Source organism: Microcaecilia unicolor, chromosome 7 (genome assembly GCF_901765095.1).
Source record: "Microcaecilia unicolor chromosome 7, aMicUni1.1, whole genome shotgun sequence".
Lineage (NCBI taxonomy): Eukaryota > Metazoa > Chordata > Amphibia > Gymnophiona > Siphonopidae > Microcaecilia > Microcaecilia unicolor.
The window spans coordinates 179,848,536-179,868,135 of record NC_044037.1 but is presented as its reverse complement, the minus strand read 5'-3'; the positions used below and the strand labels follow the sequence as shown (position 1 = coordinate 179,868,135).

Genomic DNA, 19,600 nt, shown 5'->3' with positions numbered 1-19,600 from the left:
GCTGAAATTGGGTGGCGGGGGGAAGAGGGGTTGGTGGTTGAGAGGCTAGGATGGGGGAGGGCAGACTTATACGGGGTCTGTGCCGGAGCCGGTGATGGGAGGCGGGAAATACTGCTGCACAGACTTATACGGTCTGTGCCCTGAAAAAGACAGGTACAAATCAAGGTAAGGTATACACATATGAGTTTATCGTGGGCAGACTAGATGGACCGTGCAGGTCTTTTTCTGCCGTCATCTACTATGTTACTATGTTATGTTACTATGACCTCTCATATTTCATTCTTGGATCCTATATTGGTGGACTTGAGGAATCATTATGCTTGATTTGCTTATGTAACCTTTCTTTTTCTTAATGTTGGTACATTAAATTACTTTTCTGTACAAGTGTCTAATACTTGGTTATATATATATTAGTTTCATACATAAAAACTTTTAAAACATTTCTGTCACTTTAGTCATCAAGAAGTTTTTTGACAAATCTTGCCCATTGGACACCTGCTCCTCTTACCTTTTGAAAAACATTCCTATCGAAGTCTTACACTGGTTCTTGATAAAATATATCAATCTCAATCACTTGATATATTAACACCAATACCAAAACCATTAGAGGCAGATTTTACAAAGGGCCTCTTTTACAAATCCGTGCTAGCGATTCCTGGTGCTGCAAATGAGAGGAAGCCCATTCAATTCCTATGGGCTTCTTATCATTTGCTGCACGGGAATCACTAGAGCAGCTTAGTAAAAGAAGCCCAAAGGTTGACAAATATAAGCCAGTTGCCAGTATTCTGCAGCTTGCGAAATTCTCTGAATTCTGTGTTAAATGAACAAATAAAAGACTATCTATTCCCCTCTGATATAGTACATAACACCCAGCACGGATTCACACCATTGCACAGTACAGAAACACTGTTACTAGCTTTTACAACCATCAGAGCAGCATTGAGTGGAGAACAGATTGTGCTCCTCCAGTTTGACATCTCTGCAGCATTTGATGCTTTAGACCATTCTTCATTGTTAGATAGATTAAGCAAACTGGGAATAGCAGGAATCGTTCTGGATTGGTTTAGCAAATTTTTTAGAAAACAATCAAATAGGGGCTTATTTTTGAAACAGGAAAAATGTCCAAAAAATGGCATGAAGCAGCAGATGAATGCTTTTATTGCAAAAACATCCAAATCGCTATTTTCGGAACACATGCTTTCATCTGCAGTGTGTCCAAATCACAAGGGGATGTGTCGGGGAGGGGTGATTTGGGCATTTTTAACAACTTGGACATTTTTCTGCTATAATGGAGCAAAACAAAAACACCCATAGCTAAAAGGTGGATGTTTTGGTCTGGACCTGTTTCAATAACGACCAATCAACATGGCAAAAATCCTATATATATTATTTTTTTCTATGGAACCTCAATAAGCACATCAATATATCAATATCTAGTTGGTTCCAAGTTCAGTCACTTATATATCACCACAAATCTACCAACTTTAGATTATTTCTCAATCTTATTGGTGACCTCAGCGGTGCTCATTGCTAATGCCAGAGAGAAGCAATGTAACAAGCACCCAACTCTTCACTGGCTCACCCGATTACCTTATCTGTAAATATCTTTACACTTAAATGTAGTAAGTTTTTAGCTTTAAATGCAATATCCGAATATTCATCTTTTATAGATATGTCAGACTTGGAGGTTTGGATGATTTAACCCCCAAGTCTGACATATCTATAAAAGATGAGTATTTAGGAGAAATGAAACTTATAACAGTATATAAGTGCAGAATGAGAAAGCCTAGCTGAGCACATTTTGCAATTTCAGTCTGAGCGTCTTGCTTACTGGCAGGCAGATGATCACAAGCCCGGCGCTGTTCCAAACAGCACTCTAAACTAGCGCTGGAACAGCGCGGGGCTTTACCGCACCGATGATCAGAGATAATGCATGCAAATTTAAGCAGCGCAATTATCTCTGATCATGGGGTAGAAGTGCAGGTGAATTGTACCGAGCATGCGCTCAGCACAATCCTCCCGCACTTGTTTGCCAGGTCTGGGCTGTCAAAATCCCAAACCTGTCAAACTCCCTTATATGGTGTGTAGCCCCACCCAGCGCATCCCAGGATGCACTGGGCGGGACTGGGCGCCGCTATTTTGCGGCAGCGAAGGAAGAGGAGGGAGGCAGGCTGCGTCCCTCCTCCAACTAAGGTAGGGAGGCTGCGAGGGGGTTTGGGGTTATTTTTAGCATGGATTCGGCAGCAGACAACTCTGGGAGTTGGGGAGGGCTGGAGGTCCGCCCACCCCTGTCATTCGCTGGGAAGGATGGAGGGGGTTGACAAGCGGCCACTGGACCACCAGAGAGTCTTTTTCTGAGGGTTTGGGGGGCTGGAGACCCACTAGATCTCCAGCCCTCCCTAAACCTGGGGGGGTGGGATTGTCGGGGGGGGGTCCGGAGGTCCACTGGACCTCCAGTCCCCTGTCGTTGGGGGAATGGAGGCCTGCTAGCATGCAAATGCATGCTGGACAGGGCTCACCATTCCTCCCCAATAATCTGCAAACCCTAACGCCAGCTCGGAGCTGGCGTAGGGTTTGTCATGGCCAGCGACCCAATCTTTGGCGCGCTGGTCGCTGCTCATTGGGGATGAATGCGTTAAGCCCTGTTTAGCATGCATTTGCATGCTACTTGCAGTAAGAGCCCTCGAGTGCGTTGTTTCACGCGCTCAAGGGCTCTAATCATGGGGCGGTAGCAAACGCCAGTGCTAGTATGGCACTAACAGCCTCTAGCGCCGGCATTTGCTTTTGATCATGAGGGGGTGACCAAAACTGCTCCAAGAGGGATCAATCACTTTTGTACTGACTTAGAAAAATACCAATAAAGATTTTACTTGGTTGCGCCTAAACTAAATCTGATTGTCTCTCTTATTCCAGCCAGAGAGATTTTTCTCTAAGGCTGAAGTGTTTTCCCCTTCCATGAGGCAAGGGATTGGGAATTAAAGAATGCAGCAGAAACTGGCCTCAGGAATCAACAATGATCTCTCACATGGCAGTACGTAGTGCTACTTCTGAGACACTTTCCAGTCCCACATTTGCTATTTCGAAGTATTATCTGCACTTTGAGACAAACTGCCTTAGTATATAACCAAGACCAAACTGAACCTAATGTGAAATAAATTACACATCTTGTATCATGTACCCCATGTTTGCTCTTAGTTCCCTTGCCTTTCATGCCAACAATTGTTTTTTAGATTTGCCATGTTATATGAAATTCCAATTCACTGGATCTCTATATAGGGTCACCAGATGGCTCTCTGAGGAAAATCTCAGCCAGGCCTAGTTCGAGCCCCACTGCCAAGCCAGGACTAGCATAACTTTTCCTTGATGACACTGAACCATCTAGGAAACCTACTCAGGGAAACTCAGAAGGGATAAGGCCATAGTCTTTACTGCAGAGAACATTAGGGAGGTACCATTTTTGGTAAGAGTCGGTGGAACTGAAACAAATCAATGTGAATCTAGAAGAGACACTGGAGCACACTGATAAACTAAACAATAGCAAGTCACCATATAATACACCAATAACCATGATTCATGCTTATTAGTCTGTAGTTACTTGAGTCACCCCATTTTGAATAATATTACACCTGATGATAGCCAATGTAATATTATTCAAAAATGGGTGACTAACTACAGACCAATGAGCATGAAATCAGCAGCCAGTATAATCAAAATTATTGGTCATACATATGGATAAACATAGCTTCACGTGGAAGAACCAGCATGGATTTAGCAAAGTGAGGTTGTCCCTTAATCTATTAGGATTCTCTGGAAGTGTGAATAATCGTGTGGATAAAGGTGCCCAACTGATATACATAACTGTATGGGACATCCAAGTCAGAAAATGGATGTTAAGTCTATGCATTCCAAAAATACATGGGGCCGATTTTCAAAGCAATTTAACTGGTTGGAAATGGCCGCTGACTGGTTAAATCACACATAACTGGCTATCTGTGAATATTCAGCATGGTTAGCGCATAAAACAGGATCGCATAAATAGCTGTCCCGTCTTTATGCTCTAGCCGATGGCCAGTTAGCGCTAAATATCAGCTCATCTGGTTATTGACTGGCGGCCAAAAATGAAACTGGATATTCAGCGACAGTGGCAGACCCACGCTGTCCGCCACCACCTGAAAATTAGGGGGGGGGTGGAGGGATTGAGCTTTTAATAAAGTACTAACACAAAGCATTTAATAAAGCACACAAAGGGCTAGATTCTATATATGGCGCCTAAAAAAAAAAGTGCCAAAAAAAATTACACTTAAAGTTAGGCACAGTTTATAGAATAGCGCTTATGTCCGGGAATCCTTGCACCTTGTGCATATCCCCCTTATTCTGTAACTATGCGTGTAAAACCTAGGAACACCCCCGATCCACCCATGACCCTCCCATTTAAAAGCCCCCCTTTTTGGGCTGGCGACTAAATTTATGCAACTGCTAATTAAATCCAATTAGTGCTAATTGCTTGTTAGTATGCTAATTAGCACTAATTGGCTCATTATTCAATTAATTTACATGTGCAAATTGGGCATTAACAACTCAAAACTGTCATATGTAGAATCTGGGGGAAAATAGTGATCAGTAAGCAGAATTCTATAACATTGTTTCCCAAGTAGGTACTGGAGTACCCCCTTGTCAGTTAGGTTTTCCGGATATCCACAATGAATACACGAGGTCAATCTGCATACACTGCCTCCGTTGTATGCAAATCTGAATAAGCATGAAAGATTTGCATACAATGGAGGCAGTGTATGCAAATCAACCTCATGCATATTCATTGTGGATATCTGGAAAACCTAACTGGCAAGGGGGTACTCCAGGACCGACTTGGGAAACAATGTATGGGAGCAGCTAGAGAGACATGAGTGCTCTTATCTGCATGGCTAGAGGGAGGCGCCCCAGTCATGGTGCATGGCTGCCCCCTTACAGTTATGTGCTATAGCACTTAGCGCATACGTGCAGTTATGCATGTAACTGCAAATTCAGGTGCATAACTGCATCCATCATGCCTAATTGTGTACCAGCTGAGAATGCAATTTTGCATGACACTGTAGAATTAGGGGGATGGTGCTGCCAAAAAATAATAATAATCAGTATAAAATGTGCACATTACATAAAGCCATTTTACAAAGGAAAATGTTCAAAATAAACAGTAGCATTACTCAGGCCTTTATGCATGTAGGTAGTGCTACTTACAGGTGTAAGTAGTAGATGTTAATCGCACGTAAAAGGGAACCCAATTGAGCTGAACTCTGAAAACTCCAACATTTGGCCTTCTGAAGTAGTTTTGGACATCTGAGAAACAAGCACAATCCCCCCCACTCAAGATCTCCTCTGATGAGCAGACCCAAATGACGCAAAATAGGTATGAATGCCGAAGTGGAACTTTTCCTGGACATATGTGTATTACCATTCTAACATACAGAGGGCCTGATATTCAAAATCACTTATTTGTATAATGACAGCTTCTATATGGATAAGTGTCTATCCATGAATTTTCAACACCACTGTACAGATAGTGCCACTGAAAATTCTTATCCAAATACTGCTGGGATGGTGTGAGGAAGTACATAAGTAATGCCACACTGGGAAAAGACCAAGGGTCCATTGAGCCCAGCATCCTGTCCACGACAGCGGCCAATCCAGGCCAAGGGCACCTGGTGAGCTTCCCAAACGTACAAACATTCTATACATGTTATTTCTGGAATTGTGGATTTTTCCCAAGTCCATTTAGTAGTGGTTTATGGACTTGTCCTTTAGGAAACCGTCTAACCCCTTTTTAAACTCTGCTAAGCTAACCGTCTTCACCACGTTCTCCGGCAACGGATTCCAGAGTTTAATTATGCGTTGGGTGAAGAACATTTTCTCTGATTTGTTTTAAATTTACTACACTGTAGTTTCATTGCATGCCACCTAGTCCTAGCATTTTTGGAAAGCGTGAACAGACGCTTCACATCCACCTGTTCCACTCCACTCATTATTTTATATACCTCTATCATGTCTCCCCTCAGCCGTCTCTTCTCCAAGCTGAAAAGCCCTAGCTTCCTTAGTCTTTCTTCATAGGGAAGTCGTCCCATCCCCGCTATCATTTTAGTCGCCCTTCGCTGCACCTTTTCCAATTCTACTATATCTTTCTTGAGATGCGGCAACCAGAATTGAACACAATACTCAGCATGGGCTGCCACCTATTTATTACAGAAGCACGCGAGGGAGCAGCTCGGAAACTCCATTTCTTTGGCTGTCAGGGCCTCAGCATCCTGCCAGCAAAGGTACGTTTATATTGTTGGGGGGGGGGGGGGGGGGGGGGAGAGAGGAAAGGAGAGAGGAATGTGTTTCCCAAATTGGAGTGCTGGCTACGCCCCCGAGAGGGATCATGAGAAAAGTGGAACAGGTAAAGAAAGGATGATCATTTCCCCTTTAAACAGCATTAGGACTATGGGATATTCAGTTGGTAGGAGATTTAAAACAAATTTGTGAAAGAATTTTTTCATTCATGCACAACCAAGTTGTGGAAGTTGGAGCCAGAGGAAGTGGTCAAAGCATTTAGCACAGCTGGATTTAAAAGGTGTTTGGACAACTTCCTGGAGAAAAAGTTCAAAAACAGTTATTAGCGGGCCGACTTAGTGAAAGCCACCAAGTTATACCTGGGAGTTAACAAGCAATGGCTCTACTCTTTGGGATCCCATCATATGCTGGTGATTTGAACTAACCACTGCCAGAGATATGATGCTGGATCTGATGGACCTTTGGTCTGAACCAGCATGGCATATCTTATGTTCTTACTGAAATTATTGCTCTGCAGGTAACTAATTCGTGTACAACAATGTAAGAGTGAAATCTAAGAAACTCACCGATAGGCAGGCACTGTGCCTCTTGTGCACAGCATTACCTGCACCTCCTCCTTGGTAGAGTTGAGCTTACGGAGCAAAGAATACTGCCGAATTATGTACAGGAGCTCTAGGACAAGAAAGTAGTCCTCGTTACTCAGCAGACCTTCATCTATGAGGAGCTGGAAGATCTTCTGAGCTGATTGCACTTCTTGGAGCTTTTTTGCGCTAATTAAATCAATGCAGAGAAACTTCAAGGCTTCTACATCTTCATAACCAAGCTCCTGATCAATAGCCAGAAGCTGTTTGCGAAAAGCCATTCCCGGTCCTCCTTGGCTTCTCCTGAGCTAAGATGCAAACCTAAGAATACAAAAAGAAAGAATGCCTGTAACCTACAATGCATTAATTTTGGTATAGGCTTATCCAGCCTCTCTCCTTCCCCACCTAAAGGCAGCTAGCTAGATTTTTCTAAATTACTCGTCTCTTTCTCTCTCTCATTCCTGGAAAAGCCTCTCTTTCTTGCCCTAGTGTATTATGGTGCTCACTTTCAAAGCACTTAGACTTCCAAAGTTCCATAAGTTACTATGTAAGTCTAAGTGCTTTGAAAATAAGCCCCATAGAAACAGGATACTGGGCTAGATGGACCATTGGTCTGGCCCAGTATGGCTATTCTTATGCTTTGAAAATCAGCCTCCACACTTCTAAAAATGCATTCACATTTTCTTTTTTGAATGACAACTGTGCCTTTTACTAAGGTCAGATCCCCAATATTTTTAAAAAACCTCTGTCTCCGAGTCTGTGCTCCAACCAGTTCTGCTATTTTTGTATATTAAATAGACTATGGGGCTCATTTTCGAAAGAGAAGGACGTCCATCTTTCAACATAAATCGGAAGATGGACATCCTTCTCTCAGGATTTTGCAGATCGTTTGCCTTGTTGCATTCTGGCATCCTTCTCTCAGGGACATCCAAATCGGTATAATCGAAACCCAATTTAGGACGTCTCCAACTGCATTCCGTTGCAAGGACAGCCAAAGTTCAAGGGGGTGTGTCGGAGGCGTAGCGAAGGCGGGACTTGGGCGTGCCTAACACTTGGACGTCTTTGACACATAATCGAAAAAAAAACAAGGACATCCCTGATGAACACTTGGACATTTTCTGCCGGACCTGTCTTTCTGACGACTAAGGCACAAAAAGGTGCCCGAAATGACCAGATGACCACCGAAGGGAATTGGGGATGACCTCCCGTTACTTTCCCAGTGGTCACTAACCCCCTCCCATCCTCAAAAAAACATCTTTAAAAATATTTTGTGCCAGCCTCAGATGTCATACTCAGGTCCATGACAGAGCATGCAGGTCCCTGGAACAGTTTTAGTGGGTACTGCAGTGCACTTCAGACAGGCGGACCCAGGCCCATACCCCCCCCCCCCACCTGTTATATTTGTGGAGGAAACAGCGAGCTCCCCAAAACCCACCACAAACCCATATATAGGTGCCCCCTTCACCCGTAAGGGCTGTGGTAGTGGTATACAGTTGGGGGGGCTCAGCACACAAGGTAAGGGAGCTATGTTCCTGGGAGCAATTTCTGAAGTCCACTGCAGTGCCCCCTAGGGTGCCCGATTGGTGTCCTGGCATGTCAGGGGGACCAGTGCACTACAAATGCTGGCTCCTCCCATGACCAAATGGCTTGCATTTGGCAGTTTTCGACATGGACGTCTTTGGTTTCGAAAATCGCCGAAAGTCAGAAACATCCATTTCTAGGGATGTCCAAATTTAAGGATTTGGACGACTTACAGCATTTTTGAAAACGAAATATGGACATCCATCTTGTTTCAAAACTACAGGTTTCCCCGCCCCTGGATTTCGCCGTTTTGCAAGGACGTCCAAATCACAACTTGGACGTCCCTTTCGAAAATGCCCTCATATATAACCTGCATTTATTTCTGATAAGGAAAGACACAGAGGGCAGCAGGGAAAAAATAGAGTTTTCAAGAATTTAATATATGTTCAGGAACCAAAGCATGGTGTCTTTAACCACCAATTAAAACTATCTGCAACGTGGTTTCCCTAGTATTGCTTCAACCAAATTAATCCATTAAATTATGAAAAAACCTCCTCCTCCTGGACGAGTAAACTAATGGTTAGTGCAGTGGCCTGAGAACCTGGGGAACTGGGTTCAAATCCCACTGCAGATCCTTGCGACTCAGGGCAAGTCACTTAACCTTCCACTGCCCCAGATACAAAACAAATATCTGTATATAATATATCAACAGCTTTGACTGTACCCACAGAAAGGAAGTATAACAAATCCCATCTCCCTTTCACCGTGTCAATTCTTTGAAAATCTTCTTCAATTGAGCTCTCAAGTCTCAATGGATTTGATGTCACCAATATCGGGCAATGGGATTCTGGAATATCATCTGTATTAAGCAAGTGTAAATCTCAGCTAGTTCCAAGGGCTTATGGCACTATTACTTATTGAAGGACATCTGTGTTCAGATAACAATTACCCAGATACCTCTGTGTGTGCCTCTTTTCCTTTGTAGTTGAGGTTGGTGGTTTACATCTCGAGAAATTATGTTCCAACAATTAAAAAAATTAGGAACAAAAAATAAGAATTATGCAAAATCATCGAAAGGTAAATACTTTTACTTTTAACACAGATGGGAAAATTAGGTTCTTACCATGATAATTTTCTTTCCTTTAGTCATAGCAGATGAAGCCATTACGTATGGGTTATGTCCATCAACCAGCAGGGGAGATAGAGAGCACTCAAACTCTCTCAGTGCCCTCTTGGCCAGCCAGCTCCACTGCCTCTTCAGTATTTGAAGCTTCCAAAGCAGTATGGCAAACCGCAATGGGAATCACAAGAGCTTCCTCACAGCGAACGATGGCCCATCACAAGGGCATGAACACATAAAGGAGGGAATGCACATCCTCCTGGAGGGAATAAACTCATCCTCCTTATTGTAAAAGTGGAGGGGAACACACGCACTTCCTGGAGGGAATCACACATCCTCCCAACACACTGGAGGGAATGAACTCATCCTCCTATTTATAGCACTGGAGGGAACACACGCGCCTCCTGGAGGGAATCAACACATCCTCCAAAAAACATACTGGAGGGAATGAACTCATCCTCCTAAAGTTAAACTGAACATGAATCCTGAAGATTGTTTTCCAACTTTCTCCCAAGGAAGGCACTTCAGGAAATTAGAACAGAACCTGAAAAACAGATTTACCGCATACTGACAATCAAACAGGGAGGGCTCATGGCTTCATCTGCTATGACTAAAGGAAAGAAAATTATCATGGTAAGAACCTAATTTTCCCTTCCTTGTCATCCAGCAGATGAAGCCATTACGTATGGGATGTAACAAAGCAATCCCTAGATAGGGTGGGAACAAGCCACACCACGCGCTAGCACTTGTGCTCCAAAACGCGCATCCCTCCTGGCAGCCACATCCAGCCTGTAATGTCTGGCAAAGGAGAGCTTTGCGCCTTAAAGGCTACAGGCGGAACCCGGCCGGCCAGCAGATAAGCTGAAAAGATAGTTTCTTTGAGCCAGCGGGCAATAGTGGCCTTAGACGCTGGAGACCCTCTGCGAGAACCTGATAGCAAAACAAACAGATGATCCAAAGTCCTGAAAGAGTTAGTAACTCGCAGATACTGCAGCAGAGTCCTGCGCACATCCAAAAGGTGCAGCTGCCCAAAAGATTCTGGAAACTCTTCCTCTGAAAAAGAGGGCAAGAAAATAGGCTGATTTAGGTGAAACGCTGAAACCACCTTGGGCATAAAGGAAGGCAAGGTCCGAACCGTGACTCCGGACTCTGAAAATTGCAGAAATGGGTCTCTAAAGGACAGCGCCTGGAGCTCTGACACCCGTCTCGCTGAGGTAATGGCCACCAGAAAAACGGCCTTCAGTGTCTGTCGGAGGTCTGCATACCAAGGTCTCCTTGGCCAATCCGGGGCGATGAGGACCACTTCTCCTGGGTGCAGCCGAATCCGCAAGAGCAGGTGCCCTATCAAGGGCCATGGGGGAAACACATAAAGTAGACCCAGAGGCCAGGGTTGAGCCAAGGCATCCAACCCCGCCGAGCGAGGATCTCTCCGTCTGCTGAAGAAGCACGGGACTTTGGCATTGGAACTTGTCGCCATGAGATCCATCACGGGCTTGCCCCATTTGGCACAGATCTGCAGGAATACTTCGTCTGCCAGATTCCATTCTGCTGGATCGATCTGATGCCTGCTCAGATAATCGGCCTGCACATTGCTCTGACCTGCAATATGAACTGCCGACAGACACTGAAGATGCAGCTCGGCCCAGTGGCAAATCAGTTCGGCCTGCGCGGCTAGTGCTCTGCACCTTGTTCCGCCTTGACGATTTATATAGGCCACTGTTGTCGTGTTGTCCGACATCACTCTGACAGCCAATCCTTCCAGGGTCACTTGAAAGGCCAGAAGCGCCTGAAACAACGCTTTCAACTCTAGGCGGTTGATGGACCACTCCGACTCCTCGGGTGTCCATAGACCCTGGGCATGCTTTCCCTTGCAATGTGCGCCCCAGCCCTTCAAGCTTGCATCCGTTACCACTAGGCACCAAATGGGGAGCGTCAGCGGCATTCCTCGCCGCAGCATGCTGTCCGAGAGCCACCACTCCATGCTGTCGGGCCGCAGGGAGCCAAGTAAGTCTGCATTGGTAATCCTGAGAAATTGGAGACCACCTCTGGAGTAGGGAATACTGTAGCGGTCTCAGGTGCGCTCTCGCCCAGGGTACCACTTCCATCGTGGCTGTCATCGATCCCAGCAGCTGGACAATGTCCCAAGCTCGCGGGCGGGGCATCCTCAGGAGCAGACGGACCTGATTCTGAAGCTTGCACCGCCTTAGCTCGGGTAGGAACACATAACCCGAGACTGTGTCGAACCTGGCCCCCAAAAATTCTAGAGATTGTGAAGGGGTCAGGTGACTTTTGGCCATCTTGACGACCCAGCCTAGAGATCGCAGTACTGAGACCACTCTGGCTGTAGCTTGTAAGCTCTCTGTTGCAGAGTCTGCTCTGATGAGCCAGTCGTCTAGGTACGGGTGAACCCTGATACCTTCTCGCCTGAGAAAAGCAGCTACTACCACCATTACCTTCGAAAAGGTTCGGGGAGCTGTGGCGAGGCCAAAAGGCAAGGCCCTGAACTGGAAATGTTTTCCCAACACCGCAAACCTCAGAAACTTCTGGTGCGGGGGCCAAAACGGTATGTGCAAGTAAGCTTCTTTCAGGTCTAGAGACGTGAGAAACTCTCCTGGCTGAACCGCCGCAATGACGGAGCGCAGGGATTCCATGTGGAAATGCCGCACTCTCAGGGACTTGTTCACTTCTTTTAAGTCCAGAATAGGGCGAAAGGACCCACCTTTCCGCGGCACCACAAAGTAGATGGAGTATCGGCCGCAGTCTTGCTCGGCGGGAGGCACCGGGATCACTGCCCCTAACTGAATCAGACCTTGTAAAGTCTCCTCCACCGCCGCCCGTTTGACGGCAGAACTGCATCAGGACTCCACAAACACGCCTCTTACTGGGGCGTTGAATTCTATTCTGTATCCATCTCTGATCAGGTCCAGAACCCACTGATCTGAGGAAATCTCGGCCCACTCCTCGGCAAAGAGGGAAAGTCGTCCTCCGATGACCGGCATCGAGGAGAGGGCCGGCGCACCATCATTGAGAGGGTCGCCCCTGAACTCCTGGCCTTGAGCCACCAGCTGCGGAACGCTTGTCCGAGCGAAAGGAGTTCCTCTGCTGACCACGGGCACGTGAAGTGAACCCAGCCGAACGCCCCGGGCGGTACCTTCTAGCTTCACGGAAGCGAGGTCTGTACGAGGAGTGGACCGCCTGGCCCTTAGAGGAAGGCCTCTGCCTATCTTCGGGCAAGCGCTGGGGTTTTGGATCACCCAGGCCTATCACAATTTTCTCCAACTCCTCACCAAATAGGAGAAGTCCTTGAAAAGGCAACTTCACCAACCTTTGCTTAGAGGCCATGTCCGCTGCCCAGTGTCGTAGCCACAGACGACGGCGAGCCGCCGCTGCTACTGCCATTTGTTTAGCCGAAGCTCTGACAAGGTCATAAAGGGCATCAGCCAGAAAGGACAAGGCCACCTCCATCCGCGGAGCCACATCCAAGAAGGGCTCCGCTCCATCTCCGGGCTGTGCCACTGCCTGTTGCAGCCAAGCTAGGCAGGCTCTAGCAGCATAACAGCTGCATGCAGACGCCCGAACAGTGAGACCTGCAATTTCAAAGGACCGTTTCAATGTTGTCTCCAGCCTACGGTCTTGAACATCCTTCAGGGCAACACCTCCTTCAACAGGGAGGGTAGTTCTCTTTGTCACCACAGTGACTAGGGCATCCACTGTAGGCATTTGAAAATGAGCTATATGTCCCTCACGCAGAGGGTATAACTGCCCCATAGCCCTGGAAACTCTCAAAGGTCCCTCGGGGTCAGCCCACTGAGCCGAAACAAGCTTTAGGATGGAGTCATGCAAAGGGAAGGCCCGAGCAGCTTTCTTGGTACTAGCCATCCTGGGATTATCCGAGGAGGCCATGCCACTGTCAGGATCTTCAATCGAGAGGGCCTGCAGGGTATCTGAAATAAGCGCTGGCAGCTCGTCACGGTGGAAAATCCTCACCGCGGAGGGATCATCCAGATCCTGTGGTAAATCCGCACCTGACTCCAGTTCCTCAGACCAAGAACGTCTGTCAGAGTTCTCCGAATCCTCACACCCCGACCACGGGGGGGAAAAAGGTGCACCACAATTCGAAGGGGAATTAACCCTTCTACGCTTATCTTTGGGCCAATCATCCGGGAAAACCTCACTGGGGAGTCCCAGGCCAGAATCCATCGGGGGGGCAAACAGAGGGGCCTCAGGCGACCCTTGAGGGAGGGCTCTTTTCATCATGTATGCTTTATGCAGCAAAAGCACAAAATCCGGGGAGAAAATCTCACCCTGGGCACCCAAATCCTGTCCGGTGCTAGCCACTCCTGAAATAACCTCATCTCGAGGTGCCCCACCCGGCTCAGGTCTCTCCGTGTCCACGGAGGCCGCGCCATGCGGTGTAAGCAAAATGGCGCCCGCTGCCAGCTCAGAGCGGGAAGAAACATCGCTCGCCATGCTCGGGCCGGCTCCTACGCCTGTACAGCACGATTTACAGAGCCCTGCTGCTGATTTGCGCTTGCCACAAGAGGAACAGTGCTTTACATTGTCCGCAGCCATCGCCGAAAAACGGCGGTAAAATCCAAAATGGCGGTTCGCGCCAAAATCGCCCCGATCGCGGGCCCACCCCGGAGGAGTTGGAAAACACTCTTACCTCAAAGGATCTAGCGTACAACTACGATCCTGCTGAAAATCAGGTCAAAAACCTCTGTTCCTTTTTTTTTTTTTTTTAACGCTGTGAGGAAAGCAGAGGTATTGAAGACTCCGGAGGCTCAGATGAGTGGGAAAGGCAGGGAAAGGGCGAACCTATATGCCTGCATCCACTGTTGGTGGGTAAGGACAGGGAAAGCAATGCAATATGTCCACATCCACGGAGGTATGGGTAAGGCAGGGAAAGGGCTAACCTATGTGCCTTTAAAGTGAAGTTGCTATAGCCTCCAACACCCCGATTAATAACTGGCAAGCCAGGAACCACCTCCCGGCAGATTTTTCTGGAGCTCGCAGAAGCTGCAGCCACCCTGCTAGGGGAGATAGAGAATACTGAAGAGGCAGTGGAGCTGGCTGGCCAAGAGGGCACTGAGAGAATTTGAGTGCTCTCTATATCCCCTGCTGGTTGATGGACATAACCCATACGTAATGGCTTCATCTGCTGTATGACAAGGAAAGGTAACTATATAAAAACTTACAAATTAAAGGTACTTTTGAAACAATTATGGGAAAATTAGGTTCTTACCTTGGTAATTTTCTTTCCTTTAGTCACAGCAGATGAATCCATTACGAAAGGGTTGTGTCCACCTACCAGCAGGGGGAGATAGAGAACACTGAAAACCATAGTGCCTCTAGGATGGCTAACTCCATCTGCCTCTCAGTATTTGAAGCTTCCAAAGCAGTGTTAAACCGCAAAGTAGCATAACATGAACTTTCCTCACAGCGAACGAATGTCCCAGAACAGGAGCAATAACACAAAGGAGGGACAAGCTCAACCTCCTGTAGTAGAACAGAAATCCTGAAGACTGTTTTCCAACTTCTCCCAATGAGGGAACATGTCTGCAGGAAAAACTGAACACAAAACAGAGTCAATCAGGGAGGGATCATGGATTCATCTGCTGTGACTAAAGGAAAGAAAATTACCAAGGTAAGAACATAATTTTCCCTTCCTTGTCATCAGCAGCAGATGAATCCATTACGAATGGGATGTATCAAAGCAATCCCTAGATAGGGCGGGAACAAGCCACACCACACGCAAGCACTTGTGCTCCAAAAAGCACGTCCCTCCTGGCAGCCACATCCAGCCTGTAATGACGGGCAAAAGAGAGCTTAGAAGCCCAAGTAGCTGCACTACATATCTCTTGAAGAGAGAGAGCTCCCGTCTCAGCCCAAAAGGAGGAAATCGCTCTTGTGGAATATGCCTTAAAGGCGACAGGCGGAGGCCGGCCAGATAGCAGATATGCAGAAAAAATGGCTTCCTTAAGCCAACGGGCTATAGTGGCTTTAGATGCTGGAGACCCTCTGCGAGGACCTGACAACAATCCAAAAAGGTGATCAGAGGTCCTGAAGGCATTTGACATCTGCAGATACTGCAACAGAGCCCTGTGCACATCCAGAAGGTGCAACTGCCCAAAAGATTCTGGAAACTCCTCCCTAGTAAAGGAGGGCAGAAAAATAGGCTGGTTTAGGTGAAACGTTGAAACCACCTTAGGCAGGAAGGAAGGCACAGTACGTACCATAACTCCGGACTCTGAGAATTGCAGAAATGGGTCTCGACAGGACAGCGCCTGGAGCTCAGACACCCGTCTCGCCGATGTAAAGGCCACCAAAAAGACTGTCTTTAGAGTCATATCCTTCTCCGAAGCTCGCCTCAGCGGCTCGAAGGGCGAACACTGAAAAGTCTTTAATACTAGCCCCAGGTTCCAAGCCGGACAAGGGGCCCGCACAGGAGGCCGGAGCTGAAGCACCCCTCTAAGAAACCATGCAATGTCCTGATGCGCAGCCAGGGAGAGCCCCGAGACCTTCCTCCAAAAACATGCCAACGCTGCCACTTGAACACGCAGGGAATTATAGGCCAAACCTTTTTGTACACCATCCTGCAAAAAGTCAAGAATCGGCGAGACAGAAGCCCGTATGGGTGTGATCGCCTTTGGAACACACCAAGCCTCAAACTGGCGCCAAATCCGGGCATACGCAACGGAAGTGGACCGCTTGCAGGCCTGCAAGAGAGTGGAGATGACCTCGTTAGAATAGCCCTGGTCTCTCAATTGCGCCCTCTCAATAGCCACGCCGTAAGACCAAAGCGGCAGGGATCCTCCATGGTTACAGGATCATGCATCAACAGGTTCAGTACCAGAGGCAAAGGAAGAGGAGCCTCCACCAGCATCCGCCGGAGGTCCGCATACCAGGGCCACCTGGTCCAATACGGGGCAATGAGAATCACCACTCCCTGGTGCAGCCAAATTCGCAGGAGTACTCGCCCTATCAAGGGCCAAAGCGGGAACACATATAGAAGGCCCAGAGGCCAGGGTTGAGCCAAGGCATCCAACCCCGCCGAGCGAGGATCTTTCCGTCTGCTGTAAAAACACAGGACTTTGGCATTTGTGCTTGACGCCATCAGATCCGCTATGGGCATTCCCCATTTGGCACAGAGTTGAAGGAACACTTCGTCTGCCAACTCCCATTCCACTGGGTCGATGTGGTGTCTGCTTAAATAATCGGCTTGCACATTGCTCTGACCTGCAATATGAGCTGCTGACAGGAACTGTAGATGCAGCTCGGCCCAGTGGAAAATCTGAGTGGCCTGCGCGGCCAGTGCTCTGCACTGCATTCCGCCTTGACAATTTATGTAGGCCACTGCCGTCATATTATCCGACAGCACTGACAGCCAATCCCTCCAAAGTCGATTGAAAGGCCAGAAACGCCTGGAAAATTGCTTTTAACTCCAAGCGATTGATGGACCACTTTGATTCTTCGTGTCCACAGACCCTGGGCATGCCTCTCCTGGCAATGAGCTCCCCAGCCCTTCAGGCTGGCATTGGTTACCACCAGGCACCAGTCGGGGAGCGCTAACGGCATGCCTCGCCGCAGCTTACTGTCTGAGAGCCACCACTCCATGCTGAGTCGGGCCACAGGGAGCCAACTGAGTCTGCACTGATAATCCTGGGAAATGGGAGACCAACGTTGTAGCAGGGAACACTGCAGCGGTCTCATGTGTGCTCTCGCCCAAGGCACCACTTCTAGGGTGGCCGTCATTGACCCAAAGAGCTGGACAATGTCCCAAGCTTGCGGGCGAGGCATCCTCAGGAGCAGACAGACCTGAGTCTGAAGCTTGCACCGCCTTTGCTCGGGTAGAAAGACAAACCCCGAGGCCGTGTCGAACCGGACCCCCAAATATTCTAGAGATTGAGAGGGGGTCAAGTGACTTTTGGGTATATTGATGACCCAGCCCAGAGATTGCAGTACTGAGACTACTCTGGCTGTTACATGACGACTCTCTTCAGCAGAGTCCACTCTGATGAGCCAGTCGTCGAGGTACGGGTGAAACCGGATACCCTCTCGCCTGAGAAAGGCAGCTACTACCACCATTACCTTGGAAAAGGTTCAGGGAGCTGTGGCGAGGCCAAAAGGCAAGGCCCGAAACTGAAAGTCTTTTCCCAACATCGCAAACCGGAGAAACCGTTGATGTGGGGGCCAAATAGGGATGTGCAAGTAAGCTTCTTTCAGGTCCAGAGACGTGAGAAACTCTCCTGGCTGAACCGCCGCAATGACGAAGCGCAGGGTTTCCATGTGGAAATGCCGTACTTTGAGTGACTCGTTGACTTTCTTCAAGTCGAGAATGGGTCGAAAAGACCCACCTTTTCGCGGCACCACAAAATAAATGGAGTAACGGCCGCAGCCGCGTTCGACGGGAGGCACGGGGATCACCGCTCCCAGGTGCAACAAGCCTTGCAAGGTCTCCTCTACCGCCGCCCGTTTGACAGCAGTCCCACATCGGGACTCCAAAAACACGTCTCTCACCGGGGCAGTTAATTCCAATCTGTAGCCATCTCTGATCAGGTCCAAAGCCCACTGATCTGAGGTAATCTTGACCCACTCCTCGAGAAAGAGGGAAAGACGTCCTCCAACTGCAGGAATCGAGGAGTGGGCCAGCACACTATCACTGAGAGGGTCGCCCATGAACTCCAGGCCTTGACCCGGCCGCTGCGGAGCGCGTGTCCGAGGAAAAGGAGTTCCTCTGCTGAAAACGGACACGCGAAGTAAACCCAGCAGAACGCCCCGGGCGGTACCTTCTAGCTTCATGGAAGCGAGGTCTGGAAGAGGAGGGAACCGCCTGACCCTTGGAAGAAGGCCGCGGCCTATCCTCGGGTAACCGCTGGGGTTTAGCATCCCCCAGGCCCTTGACAATTTTCTCCAACTCCTCACCAAATAGGAGAAGGCCCTGGAAGGGCAACTTCATCAACCTTTGCTTAGAGGCCATGTCAGCCGCCCAATGCCGTAGCCATAGAAGGCGGCGAGCAGCCACCGCCACAGACATCTGTTTAGCCGAGGCTCTGACCAGATCATAAAGGGCGTCAGCCAAAAATGACAAGGCCGACTCCATCCGCGGTGCCACCTCCACTCCATCCCCAGGCTGTTCCACTGCCTGTTGCAACCAAGCAAGGCAGGCTCGAGCAGCATAACAACTGCACACAGACGCCCGTAAGGCTAGGCCTGAAATTTCAAAGGACCGTTTCATTGCTGATTCAAGCTGTCGGTCCTGCATGTCCTTCAGGGCGACCCCTCCCTCTACTGGGTGGGTAGTCTTCTTCGTCACAGCGTGACTAGGGGCATCTACTTTAGGCATGGCCAAGCGTGCCAAGTGCTCCTCACTAAGAGGGTATAAGTGCCCCATTGCCCTGGCAACCTTCAAAGGCCCCTCGGGGTCAGCGCATTGAGCCGAAATAAGCTCTTGGATGGAGTCATGCAAAGGAAAAGCTTGAGCAGGCTTCTTAGTACTTGCCATCCTCAGATTACCAGAGGAGGCCTTGCCAAGCGCAGGAGCTTCAATAGAGAGGGCCTGCAAGGCATCAGAAATAAGCGCTGGCAGCTCCTCGCGGTGGAAAATCCTAACCGCGGTGGGATCATCTGGATCCAATGGCAATCCAGCACCTTCCTCTGGCTCCTCAGACCACGAAGGGGGGGGGGGGGGGGGTTACCGTTCTACACTTGTCATGCGGCCAACTATCTGGGGAAAGAACGCCTGACGGCAATCCCGGACCGGCCTCCACCGGAGGGGTACCAGGTAGCAACGCAGAGTCAGACACCTGCGGCAGAGCCCTCTTTAACATGAACGTTTTATGTAAAAGCAACACAAACTCAGAGGAGAAAGGCTCACCCTGGTCTCCCGGTTCCAATCTGGGGCAAGCAGCTCCTCTGGTAGCCTCCATCCGAGACTCCCCTCCGGCCTCAGACCCCTCCGCTCCTGCGGGGGTTGGACCAGGCAGCGCATCCAAGATGGTGCCCGCTGCCAGCTCCACCGAGCGGGAAGATACATCGCTCGCCATACTCGTGC

At 48.6% G+C, this 19,600-nt stretch overlaps 1 protein-coding gene across 4 annotated transcripts in view; it reads right to left on the bottom strand.

The window, feature by feature from the left end:
* Positions 1-19,600, bottom strand: part of LOC115474664 (caspase-10-like) — a 161,970-nt gene that overhangs the window by 102,923 nt on the left and 39,447 nt on the right. For all 4 annotated transcript variants that reach the window (XM_030210256.1, XM_030210259.1, XM_030210257.1 and 1 more), the window contains one exon: positions 6,891-7,226. In XM_030210256.1, the coding sequence (XP_030066116.1) occupies positions 6,891-7,186 (296 nt within the window). In that variant the 5' untranslated portion in view covers positions 7,187-7,226. The remainder of the gene's footprint in view (positions 1-6,890; positions 7,227-19,600) is intronic.